General features: G+C 39.6%; 2 protein-coding genes across 7 annotated transcripts in view; one reads left to right on the top strand and one right to left on the bottom strand.

The window, feature by feature from the left end:
* Window positions 1-12792, top strand: part of LOC108739104 (histone-lysine N-methyltransferase 2C) — a 39679-nt gene extending 26887 nt beyond the window's left edge. For all 5 annotated transcript variants that reach the window (XM_025973207.1, XM_025973204.1, XM_025973205.1 and 2 more), the window contains 8 exons: window positions 8650-9019; window positions 9081-9304; window positions 9453-9805; window positions 9863-10749; window positions 10835-11129; window positions 11194-11323; window positions 11388-11570; window positions 11727-12792. In XM_025973207.1, the coding sequence (XP_025828992.1) occupies window positions 8650-9019; window positions 9081-9304; window positions 9453-9805; window positions 9863-10749; window positions 10835-11129; window positions 11194-11323; window positions 11388-11570; window positions 11727-11819 (2535 nt within the window). In that variant the 3' untranslated portion in view covers window positions 11820-12792. The remainder of the gene's footprint in view (window positions 1-8649; window positions 9020-9080; window positions 9305-9452; window positions 9806-9862; window positions 10750-10834; window positions 11130-11193; window positions 11324-11387; window positions 11571-11726) is intronic.
* Window positions 1-13601, bottom strand: part of LOC108739107 (carbonic anhydrase 2-like) — a 21722-nt gene that overhangs the window by 3819 nt on the left and 4302 nt on the right. The gene's annotated exons all lie outside the window — the stretch shown is intronic.

Below are 13601 nucleotides of genomic sequence, written 5' to 3'. Positions count from 1 at the left end.
GGTGTTGCTTGCATGTTTGTGGTAGATGGGGTATCGCATGGGTTCAGTGCCCCCCGGGTCGCTGAGCCACCTGCCGCAGGGGTATATGTATCCATCGCCTCTTCAGGCCATGCCTTTACCGCCTCACCTGCAACGGAGACCCATGCTCCTTCAGGTGAGACAACGCCCCTCCATTGCTTAAAATAGTCTATCAGTAAAGACAGTAATTATTCTATTCATTTATTTATTGAAGGTCCATTTTACTTATAGGTTGGTGGTAGCTAAGAATAATGTTAGTGTGTGGTATTATTTTTTTTTTATTGCATGCTTTTTTTTAAATTCTTGTTATTAAATATTTAGATTGCGATAGCATGAAGCAACAAATAATACATAGTTTTATAAGAATACTTTTTGTATCTTAATCATTTGATGAATGGGATTAAGTATACTTTTATTTAAACGAAACTGAATTGGTAAAAATTGTTTGCTTGTACTTATCCTTTAGTATCAAGTAATAAAAATATGATTACTCTTTTCACAAGTTATGAAAGATTTTTTAGATAATATACAATAAAAAAATTAATAGGTAAACTTTACGCAGTTTTAATCGGTACGATTGAGTTTATCCAATTGTTTAATTAGGAACAGCCCTTACTTCTTGAAGAATTGCTAGAGCAAGAAAAAAGGGAACAGGAAAATCAGTTGCAGTCCCAGACTAAAGAAACGGGACCTTCGACGCCCTCTAGGTCGGGTCTCTTAAGCGAACACGATTTTGAAAGACTTAAGGCAGATGTATTTAGTAGTGGGGGAATTAGGGCCACACCAACCAGCCAACAACAAGGACTACCAGGTAAAAATTAAAATAGTACATTAGTTACATGAAATCGGTAATAGTACTGCTTGAAAACAAACTATTTTTGTTAGCCCAAGGTCTTTTGCCTGTGCAAGGCATCCAGAATAGTGGTCAGGTGAATTTTGGGGCTCAACAGTCACAGCAAGCAAATCAGTGGCAGCAAAGTCCTACGAGGCCGAGTCCTGCACCTACTCCCCAGCCCCCGACCGATATGACATCCAGAGTGCCTATGTTCAACGTTTCGCTGTTGCCGGCACCCTCTTTGCCCCCTGAAAACGTCGTAACCGAACAAGACAGACAGGCACATATGGTGTACGATCAATGGTTGAACAATCAAAACACGATCTTATCCCAGCAACTAAAATTTTACGAGACAGAAGTACAAAAGTTGAGAAAATCGAGAAAGGTAATACATGAGAAATAAATTAATTTGTACAGGATTTAATGATTTGGTTGTTACAGTCTTTGAATAGCAAACAGAGACAGTTGAGGAAGTCTGGAAATCAGCTGACAGATGTCGATGCCAAAGAACTGCAGAGGATTTCTTCAGAGCAGTCTATACTTCAGAAACACCTCGAATCAAGCAGAAAACAGAGCCGACAACATACTATTCTAATGCAGGTATGCTTTATTGCTATAACTATTTTTTATTTTGAAAATGTAATTAATTCGGCATCGTTTAAAGGAATATCGCAATAAGCAACAGGCCAAGCAACGACCAAGTCCTGGCCAATCTCCCCTTCTTATTGGTACAGGCAATCAACCGACACACTCGCCTTTAGGCCCCCCTGTGTCTTCACCAATTCATTCTTCTAACGCGTCTCATTCGCCTATGATGTCACCAACAGCGTCTCCAATGACATCGTCCCAGCATAATTCTCCCCTTCAGAGTCCGCGACCGCTTGTTTCTCACTCTCCAGGTCCCAGTTCAGTCGCTAGTTTAATTCAGAGCCCTGGAGGCGGACCCCCGCCCAGTGGCATGTCTCCTCGTATCGGTACACCACAATCGCAAAGCGAGGGAAGCCCCGGACCCGTGCAGTCCCCCTCTCAGGTATGTCTCCCTCCTCCAGCGCCACGTATGACCTCCCCCCAACACCGTAGAATGGTAACCAGTCCTGTGGGTTACGTTACGAACGATATAATGCGCCAAGGGAATAATCAGCAAACGCGATTCGTTGTAAGAACGAGCATGGGCGATCAACAACAACAGCAGCAGCAGCAAAGATCGAGGCTGACGTCACCTTCGAATGTGGCATTTCAGCAAAGGGCGGTCGCAGGAACTGGCAGTGGAACACAGTCGCCTCTAAACAGCCCCCCTACCACTCCTATACAACAGTTAACTCAACAACAACAGCAGCAAATATTGCAGAGACATTTGCAGCAACAGGTGTTCCTTCAGCAACAGCAGGGGCAACAACAGCAACAAGTCAACGTCGATGGTCAACAGACTGATATAAACATACTGCATTCGCAGAGAGCCATACAGCTGATGCAGCAACGGCAGATTATACTGAGACAGCAACAGTTGGCCCAACAACAACAGCAGCAGCAGCAGCAACAACAACAACAGCAGCAACTTCAGCAACAACAAGGTAAGTGTTTAAAACTAAGTAAACATTGAATTGATATCTTGTTTAACTTTTGAATAACAATTAGTTCCGTTTAAAATGCTCGTTTTATTAGAACAATTAAGTTAAGTTAACAAATAAAGGTGATATTGAAATAGTAATTTTGAAATGATTAAGTAATTTTTAGTCGCAAATAAAATAGTTTATTCGTTAAGCAACGCTTATTTGCATAAGAAATTTATTTTACATTCTTGCAGCTTGTAATTTTTAATTAAGAAATCAGTAGATGTAATTTTTTTAGCTGTAAATCAGCCCCAAGCGTTGACACAACAGCAACACCAACTCATGATACAACAGCAACACCAACTCATGATACAACAGCAACAGCAACTGGCTAAACAGCAACAACAGCAGCTGGCTCAACAGCTTCAAAATCAAAATAGATTACAAAATCAACCCCCTAGTTCTCCCATGCCTCCTCAAAGTCCCATGATTAACCAGGGCCAGCAAATTATGTCTCCGCATTCAGTTCAACCAACGTCACCCATGCCTCCACGTAGTCCAATGATCGGACACAACCAGCCACCCAGTTCTCCTATATCACGAAGCCCTGTCATCCATCAGCATATTAATCAGCCTCCAAACAGTCCGATGTTGCATCCACAGCAACCAGTGAGCTCACCTTTGCCTAGGAGCCCTTCCGTAGCGTCTATACAATCTCCCATGATGAGACGACCTCCTAGTAACAGCCCGGCCATTCCTGAAAGGCCATTGAGTGTTGAGAACCCAAGTACCCCTAGGACTCCGTATACACCTGAATCCGACCACACTGGTGGTGGTAATCCATATAATCCGTTAAATCCAGTACCAACACCCCCTGACTGTGATTCTTCTGGAGGTGGCAACCCACATAATCCTTTGAACCCGATTCCGAGGCCTCCTATGTTTGGAAAATTTGGTTTTATTAAACTGGGTTTGAGGGGTGGCTCTCCTATGTGGAACAGCTTCGGCCGTGGCGCTAAACGTGTCCCAGAAAACAAAGACGATAAATCTGAATCATCTGGGGAGGCTTCGGTTGTTCCCATGAGGATGAAAAAGGAGTCCCATTTGAGTAAAGTGTCCATACTTAAAAAAAAATCACCGGCAAAAACAAACCTGCAATCTTTTGCCACCAGTAAAGTTTCCTCTTTGGTTAGCAGCGATTACAATGAGTTCGAAGATAGTTCTTCTCCACCAGTAACTCCCCCACCGAATACTTCCACTAGCAGACCGTTACAACATAGAATTATTTCGGGAAAGAAAGTCCCCGAAACTACAGACTTAAAAGAACAGAGTAGTGGCCAAAGACCTGTTGTGGTTTTAAACACAACTAGTCCTGGTGGCAAAAGGATACCATGTGAAGATATGATGGACTACGACGATGATAACGGCGTCGTATCGACAGAAGTATCACTGAGCTCTGCAGCACAGCAAAATGACGGTGACGATATAACAGTTATAGAAACTTTTTCACAATCAGACATCAATGAAGTAATAGCGAGTCCCTTAGAGTCAGAGCAGATTGGGGATGAATTTCTCTTATTTCCGGGAAACATGGTGGTGGATATTTCGGGGGATGCCCAATATTCAGACAAAGAAGACGATGATGGTGATTATGGCGACGATATGGGTGAAATGAACAGCAAAAATATGCAGATTGTGAATGTAGCCATTCAAAGCCCCACAACAAGTGACGAAGAAATGATAATGCAGGGAAAAACTCAAGACGTAACTGCAGGAAACTATCTTGTCCAAGAAATTTCTTCCAAACGATTGTTAACGATGCGCGAGGTTCCAGATTCTCCAGACCAAGAAGATACAGCTCACGAAGGTTCTCCAGAAAATTACACTCAGTCTGCTGACGAAGAACTCATATCGAACTTAGAAGATTCAGAAATTGTTATAATTGATCCCAATATTAAATCTCCAGAGGAACAGATATCAACCAAAGAAGACTTTGAAGAACTTATAGATGAGGGATCAAGAAAACAGAAGTTGTTTAAACAGGAATTCATTAATAACAAACATATAAATGAAATCCACAGATATGCAGCTAATTCACATCAGAAATCCACAATGATCTCTTCTTCGCCACAGCCACAAGCAAGCCCCATTGTTTTATCTAACATCCCAAGAACTCACACATCTTTCGTTCAGTCTATCCAATCCGCTAACAACGTTAAATTAACTAACGTTAGCACTAACGAAAACACTACTACATACTTAACTGTTACTTCTATTAGCAACACCAAGGGTTCTGGAAATTCTACCCAGTCGGCAATCTTTACCAAAACAAATGCAAATGTTGTTATCGCTTCCCAACCTTCAAAATTGACTACCGGGAGCACTATTACTTCTGGCATTACGAATTTTATTCTGCCAATTAAAACTAGTATTGCCCGAAGTAATATTATTAGTGTTCCCAAGCTTATAACTTCGGCTTCGCCTTTGACTATAGTCAGTGGAAACGCCTCTGTACTGCCATCTAGATTTACCATTCCAGTTATAAGTGCAAGTGATTTAAGTAAACTTCCCAACGTAAGGGTCATTGATAAACCGTCGTCTTCTCTATCTTTGTCGACACAGGATACAGGTTTGCCAAAGAAAATCTTCGAAGATGGTTCGGTATCGCCAGATAGCTCCACTAACGACGATGATAAATCGAAGAAAGAATTCCCTGAAAAAATTGCAGCCGAACAGAAATCGAAATCTATCGAAAAAGAACCTGCGGAAGAAAAACAAGTCACTAAACATTTCTTTAAAAAAGAAATTGTAGAATCCCCTCAAGAAGTGTCTTTAAGAAAGATCGAAACAATTCAGATCGCAAACGTTATTGTAAGTGATTGTATACAGAGACTTCCAAGTCCTGTTGTAACTAAGAGATCATCGCCAGTTATAGTTCATAACGCTCCCGAATTAAAGATGACAGCTCACGTAATCCAAGAGAAACAAACCAATATGCAGATAGGTAGTAGAAGTGGGGAATCTATGTCTGCATCGTTTATTACATCTCAGTCTGTTGAAGGGCATAGCGATGGTGACACCGATAAGTCTGTTGTCATTTCCATACCTTCTCCAACTCCTTCGCAGGAACAAATGCTTGATAATATCGCTCTGCAGGCCCTAGAAAGCAGGAGAAGAGACGGGAAAGGAATTACGGGAGAGTTCGATTCATTCGAGGACGTTCTAGATATGATCGAAAACATAACTGGCGAACCTCCCACTGTCTTGGAAGATGCTGTTAAGAAGTCACCTGCAACTAGTTTCGTCAATACCTCATCTTCTCAGGAAAGCGAAAGGAAAAAGGAGAAATTGAAAGTCACTCCTCCCCCTTTAACACCTTCTCGTGCACCGCTTCCAAAAACGACTGAAAAAGATAGTACAGATAGCAGCTTCGTAGCAATAAAAAGCACGACTAAGGCGACCGCTATGCCTCAACTATCGCCTCTTTCACAACCCACTGAACTGACCACCAATATGGCAAACGTGTCACAACAACTGCGCACTTTATTGTCTTCTCTGCATACAACGACCGTAACTTCTTCGGCTAATGTTACAACCCTTGTGAAAAGTACAGACCCAAAGGAACCTGCTGTAGGTAAAGAACCCCCTAAAATTTCTAGACCCATGCCAGTTAGTGAACAGCAGCAGAATACAATTTTAACAACAGCAATTATACAGAAAAGAAGTGAGCACACCGGTAGTTTATCTTTTACTGGTTCATTTACTAAAACCAACAGTTCTATATCAGAATCTCCATCTTCTCAAGTAACTGCATCTTTAACACCATCTTCTTCGACATCCTCATCAACTGTTATTACAAATTTACTTTCAAATCGTAATTCTTGCATAAGTGCAGACAACCAACAGCAGCAGCAACAACAGCAGCAGCATAAATCGTTGGCAACATCTACTACTTCACTGGCGTCCTCAAGTGTTCAGGTGATTTCCCAGGCCCCTCCTCTATACCGTTCTTCATCTGTAATCACTTCTGCAACAGAAAGTAGCGTTCCCCGTACGTCTTCTCCCCAAGCCAAGAAGGGCTCATTAAGTTTGAATGCCATGCTTCAGTCCCATCCAGCGGCCACAGTAGCTCAAACTTCTCCCAGTACGATAACAACTGCTAGCATCCTCGAAACACCTATGTCAATATCACGAACAGCTTTTAGCCCTTCCTTAATAAGTGCTCAACCTCACGTGGTTTCTCCAGTGGTTACCACCTTATTGCAACAACAACCTCAAGTTCATTCTGTATCTTCAACCGGAAACAGTTCTCACACGACGTCTGTATCCCAATCAAATGATTCATTTAAACCGACAGTATCGTCCTCAGGAACCCTTCTGCATACGCAGCTCACTAGAACCAATTTTACATCTAAATCCTCTGCACATACAGAAGAAGATAACGGTTCTAAAGACAACAAGAAAAAGGAAGAGGTTGTGCCTCAGAGGGGTACATCAACGTCCGCTGTGATAATAAATAATAGTATAAAGTTCACTCATGTTGCTGGTAATTCGATTAAAATAGAAGATTCGCAGAATGTACTGCTGAAGCAATTGCTTCAAAATACAGGCTGTGTAACGACGCAATCTTTAACTACAGCGTCTCCTTCTAGTTTGGTTTCGACCAGCAGTAGTAATAATACAACTACCACAGCACCTAGTTTACCTATAGTTCCAAGCTTGGAGGCGCAGTTAGCTCGTCCCGTGCCTCCTACACCTACCCCTTTGTTGCCTCCACTTTTACAACAAACCGAAGCACCCACATCCACCAGTCAGGCACTCAAAACAACACAAGCTCGAACGATCTTTAGTAGAGAAACGTCCTTTATTTCGAAACCTGTTCAGCAACAACAACAACAAACCTTTCAGCAGCAACAACAACAAAGCTTTCAGCAGCAACAACAACAAAGCTTTCAGCAACAACAACAATCGCAACAGGTTTTACAACAACAGCAAAATGCGTTGCATCAACAACAAATTTCGCAGCAACAAAATCAATCTATGTACCAGCAAAGTCAATCTATTTTACAACCGAGTCAATCTATTCAACAGCAAAGCCAACCTATTTCACAACAGAATCAATCGATTCAGCAACAAAATCAATCTATACAAAATCAACAGCAGAATCAAGTGTTGCTGCAGCAGCAGAATCAAGTGTTGCTACAGCAGCAACAAAGTCAACCAGTACAACAGCAGCAAAATCAGTCGATGCAACAGCAACAAAATCAAACATTGCATCAACAACAACTGCATGTTTCAACACCTGCGACTACTCAGTTACATATTGACGTGAAAAAATGTCTTCCACCGAGTCGTACGTCAAGTAGGGACGAGCTGTTGTCGCCTCCTACTCCCAGATCGTCATGTAGCCAAGATTCCAGCCTTCAGACACCTCCATTAGTCATCAAGAAGGAGCCAATGTCCGTTTCGTCTCAGCAAAGTCCAATTTTAACGCCACTAGAAGTTAAAAAAGAATTGGTCGATGAGTCGTCACAACACTCTGAAGTTTCTGATCAAAGTCGTTCTGACATACAGATTAAGGAAGAGATGGAGTCATTGGATATGGTCGAAAGATCTGCAGCTGATCAGAAAGAAGAGTTGAAAAAGTTGAAGAGAAGAGTCTACCAACAGAAGAGAAGGCAGAATCAGTTGTTAAATAAAGAATCTGCCGGTGGGCCTCCCAAGAAACGACAGAGAAAATGTTCGAAGGTGGAGGAAGATTACGACTCTTATATAGACGGGGTGTTATCACAGTTGAGAACGTTGCCTGCGATGGTCGTTCAAGAGCCTGTTCTTGGTAAAAATTATGCAATTGTGCCTGTATTTGGTTCTGGTGACTTATCCAAAGTTAGTTTAAAGAATTATGATTCTCGTTACGGTGATCTTACTGGTTCTTATGGGAATGCCACCGTACCAGGCTTTACTGATTACTACAATACAAAGCCGTACGGTCCTTTGGAACCGTTACCAGAAAAACCTCCGCCATCTACTCAGCGAGGTTTCTACGACCAAGAGTTCCCACTTATCAAATTTGACAATGACGAAGATAGGAAGTTTGAATTGTTCAGTAGAGACAACGATACTCCTGATTCTATTATTAGTAGTTCTTCACCAGAAACTACCTTACCGGAATCATACAGCAAGTTCTTGGGATTAAAACTCATCGAAGAAGACGATGAAGATGACGAGGTTAGTGAAGAGGAAAAGGCAAAGAAAATGAGGTTGTCACCTGTAATTCCACTCATCGTTCCTATACCTATAAGGCTGAAACCAGTTGGACCATACATAAAGGATTATGCAGATGTGGACAAAGAAAATATTGGAAGAGAATTTATGGGTGTAAAGACTAAATTTAGTCAGACTCCTCCAATACCTCTAAGGGACTCTGGAAATGTTACAGTTACTTTGACATTAACCTCTTCAGCTGCTGAAGACATAATGGGGGTTCTTCGAGACTTGGCAAACCTTTTACACATTCCACCTCCTACTAGTTATCAAATCGTCGAAAGAACCAGTACTCCTCCAGGTCAAAAGTTGGGATTGTATCGAACTAAAGGGAAAGATGGCAGGGAAGGAGGTAACTAAACATTTTTATCTTTACCTTTACTAATTTTTTAAAATTATTTTATATTTTTTAGCACCAATTGACATTCAAAGTATTCTCAATGGGGCAGCAAAATTCTGCAGGCATTGTGATGTAGTTATACTTAACAGCATGATTAGGAAGAAAGTATCTGAATTGCCATTCCTTTCTAAGGACACAGATTTATTAGGCGATGGAGACGAATTGTACTTTTGTAGTTCAGCTTGTTACATGCAGTTTGCTATAATGCATAGATCACCATCTTTAACGGAAGATAAGGTAATTACAAAAGGAAGTTTTCGATAGCTTCACGATTTTTTAAAATAAAAATTTTAATTATTGAACAGATTAACGTAGTTTTAGCACATTTTCTTTTCGGTTTCATCAATTGTACACTCTCAGTATTATTTTTTTTTCTTAATTTTAGGCTGCTGCAATAGTTGATCATTTGAGCCATAAGGAAGATAGTCTTCGAAATAAAAAGCCCAACTACGAAAGTGATGTGTTCTCATACGAAAAGAAACCAGACATGACAAAAATGGACGTAAACTTATTCCGATCAGATAATTTTGACGCCATGGACGTGGATGTAAAACCTGACACTAACTTCTTGACGAAATCGTTCCAATTCGACCAAAAGAAAAATTCCAGTGTACCAATTAGTAAACAAGATAAGTCTTGGAAGCAAATGAAATATCGCTATTGGACTTACGGAGCTCTTCAGCCTGTAATAAAACACAAGAAACCGACAGAAAACGAAATAATGGAATTGCTATATCGGTAAGTATTAAATTAAGTGCTGTGTAAAATGTTTTTAACAAATGGTTTTTATTTCAGAATGGGTATAACGGTAAGGTCGCAAAAGAATTTCGAAGACACACGAAAGTGCATGTTTTGCCATGGAATCAGCGACGGTGTTTCAGACGGCACTGCGCGACTCCTCAACTTCGATGTAGATAAGTGGGTGCACCTTAACTGTGGTCTTTGGTCTGACGGGGTGTATGAAACGGTCAACGGCGCTCTTATGAATCTTGAGAACGCTCTCCAACTAAGCCTAGTGACCGTCTGCGTTTTCTGCAGCAAATTGGGGGCCACAATACGCTGCTTTAAGACTCGGTGTTTGAACGTGTACCACCTCGGTTGTGCGGTCAAAGACGGATGTGTGTTTTATAAGAACAAAACAATCTATTGCACGTCTCACTACCCGAAAAACGAAAAAGACAACGAGTTGACGACTTTATCGGTATGGCGTCGGGTATACGTGAACAGGGATGAAAACAGACAAGTTGCAGCTGTTATGCAGCACTCGTCAGATACCAACAACCTCCTCCGGGTCGGTAGTTTGATATTTTTGAACGTCGGTCAACTCTTGCCCCATCAACTTCAAAATTTCCACACAGCAAACTATATTTATCCGATTGGGTACAAAATCATTAGATTTTATTGGAGCACTAGGCATTTGAATAAACGATGTCGGTACATTTGTTCAATTCATGACGTTTCTGGACGACCAGAGTTCCGGGTACTGGTACAGGATCCTCCTGAAGAGGACGTGGAGTACAGAGAGAGCACGCCCAAAGCCGCGTGGGTTCCCATTTTGGAGAAAATCGCCCAACTTAGACGAGAAAACCAGTGTCTACAAATGTTCCCCAAGTTCGTTAATGGGGAAGATCTTTTTGGACTGACAGAACCAGCAGTTGTACGAGTTCTTGAAAGTTTACCAGGTAACTTACACAAATTTTTGTTAGCTATCTACCTATAATTCTTAAGTGTGCACAACGATTAACTTTTTTCTTCATATTTTTGCAGGGATAGAAACCTTGGCCGATTATAAATTTAAATATGGCAGGAATCCTCTGTTGGAGCTTCCGCTCGCAATAAATCCGTCAGGGGCGGCCAGAACAGAGCCGAAACTAAGGAATCAGTTTCATTGGAAACGGCCCCATACTCAGAGGACAGGGTCTTCGGTCAGGCCTGTTTTTGTTCCCACTGCACAAGGCATGAACGAGGCTGTGTGTCCTTATAGTAAACAGTTCGTTCACTCAAAAAGCTCTCAATACAAGAAAATGAAACAAGAATGGAGAAACAATGTTTACCTTGCCAGGTAAGCAATTTTTATGACTTCAGTCCAAGAAATATTTACTTTTAAGACGCAACATAAATTCTAGGTCGAAAATTCAAGGATTGGGCCTGTATGCTGCCAGAGACTTGGAAAAACACACCATGGTGATCGAATATATTGGAGAAATTATTAGAACAGAACTTGCAGAGACGAGAGAAAAGAAATATGAGGCTAAAGTAAATTTTCAACTTATCTATATTATATTTAACCTGTTTTAATACATGAAACTTTCCATTGTAGAATCGAGGTATTTATATGTTCCGGCTAGATGAGGAGAGAGTCATAGATGCCACATTGTCTGGTGGCTTAGCTAGGTACATAAATCACTCCTGTAACCCGAATTGTGTTGCAGAAATAGTAGAGGTCGATAGGGATCTTAGAATAATTATTTTCGCCAAAAGACGAATTCAAAGAGGTGAAGAGGTAAGTTTTTGTTTTTTATTATTATAATAATTTTCTTTAAAGCATTCATTAAACTGATACACCGCTATAAAGAGATGGTATTAATGTTGTAATTATCAATATGAAGGTCGGTATCATATATATTAGGCATTTTTTAAATCCAAATTGATATTTTAGTTGGCATACGACTACAAATTTGACATTGAAGACGACCAGCATAAGATATCGTGTATGTGCGGGGCCCCAAACTGTCGAAAGTGGATGAATTAAAGCGTTTTTTAGCTAGAATAATTGAGTTAGATGTACAAATCGAGTATAGCAATTTTTGATTATATTGTAAATAAAATGTAGCCGAACTTTTTTGTCGGAGAGCTCGTTAGATATGACCGCGTGAACTGATTTCAGTGCCATTTATCAACCATCCTTCGCGATACCAAAAAAATGTTATAATTCATAAGAAAGTAAAATAAATGAAAAGTATGTATATTAAAAACATTCCACTTGTTGCCCGAGTCCGTGTATTGAAGGTCATTTTTAACGAGCGTATTTCTGTAAACTGTGAAACATTTTACAGGTTTGGGACCAATGACCCAGCCTTATTTAAGAAAGAAAAAAAAAAAAGAGAAATAGGGAGTCTCTTTTTTTATTGTTTTTTAATCTTAATCTTTTTTGTTATTTTTGCACCGGTGAAGAAAATGTGTAATTCGAGTTGTTGTTGGAAATAGAACCAAGGAAGTTCTATTTATTATTTGGTTATTTTTCTGTAGTGCAATACTTTCTATTAACCGCAACTACTGCCCTTAAATAATTAATTATCGTGTCTTTGTAATTTATTTGCGTGTAATTATTATATTATATTAAATGATGAAGTGGAGAAAATGAAGAGATATTGTCGTAAGATAATTTTATATTTATTTTTGGACTTCAAAGTCCACAATTGTACACTGTATTTGTATATATAGTTTGGTAGTAGTGCCATTTTAATTTTCTTTTTTTTTGATTTATTTTATCCTCAAGCGACAATAATAAAGGAAATTGTAATTGCCAGTTTGTATTTTGTAAAAGGAAAAACAGGTGTATTTGAATGAATGCAGGGTTTGCTGTACTGGCACGTATTGTTTTTGGAAGTTGTAATGGGCCTGTGAATAAGAAAACTGCGTTAGAAACGACAATCACAAGACTATTTTTAAGGAGCGTATCTTTCGTCAGTGTAAAGTGGTGTAAATAAATAAATGTTTATGTTGTCGTTAGTTTACAATTGAGCTTGTGTTCTCTTAGCTTTGTTTTAGTATACTTAAAAGCTCGTTTTGCTGTTTTACCCTTTTTGGCTCAGTTATAGTTTTAATAGGCAACATTTTTGAATGTTCTCAGGGTACGTAATTATTGCGTTGTCTTGATATATTTTTAGAGTTATTGTAGAGTCTATTTTGGGTCCTTAAGCATCATGATGTAATAATTTCATGTCTAAAATAATAAAAAAAGTTAGTTTAGGACTTTCTAAAAAAGTTTAAAAACGAAGTAATTATTTTTTTCATTAAAACGTTTCATGCGGTCCGCTTGAATGAATTAATGTTAGGGCATAAAAACAAATTAAAATTTGATTTTTAAATTACCTTTTTAAATGCGAAAAAGCAACTGTGCCGCAGCTGATTTGGTGTCAGCATGGATGTGTATATTTCGGGCATTTCTTGTTATAGATATCGAAACGTTTCATTAAATATGAATAATTGCAATGTAATTGATAATTTGAAACTAACTTTTTAAAAATTAAGCCTGTTATTACCGGTTAATGAAATAGTAGTTCAAATGTACAAGTGGGTCGGTAAAATGAACGTCGATTTCAAAACATTCAGCAATCCTTTTAAAATCATATGGTGTAGGAACTCGCGGGCATTCAAAACAATTTATTTCGTTTTGCGCGAAAAAGTCGAATGTTTTAGCGTGATGTTTGTGTTTTGTAGAGTGTTGCGTTGATTTTGAAAATGGTAAGTAATCTTTTTAGACTAAAATTAGATGTTTTTTGTGCTTATCAAATGAAATCATTATTAACTA

Source organism: Agrilus planipennis, unplaced genomic scaffold (genome assembly GCF_000699045.2).
Source record: "Agrilus planipennis isolate EAB-ADULT unplaced genomic scaffold, Apla_2.0 scaffold163, whole genome shotgun sequence".
Taxonomy (NCBI): domain Eukaryota; kingdom Metazoa; phylum Arthropoda; class Insecta; order Coleoptera; family Buprestidae; genus Agrilus; species Agrilus planipennis.
This window is presented reverse-complemented; position numbering and strand designations above follow the sequence as displayed.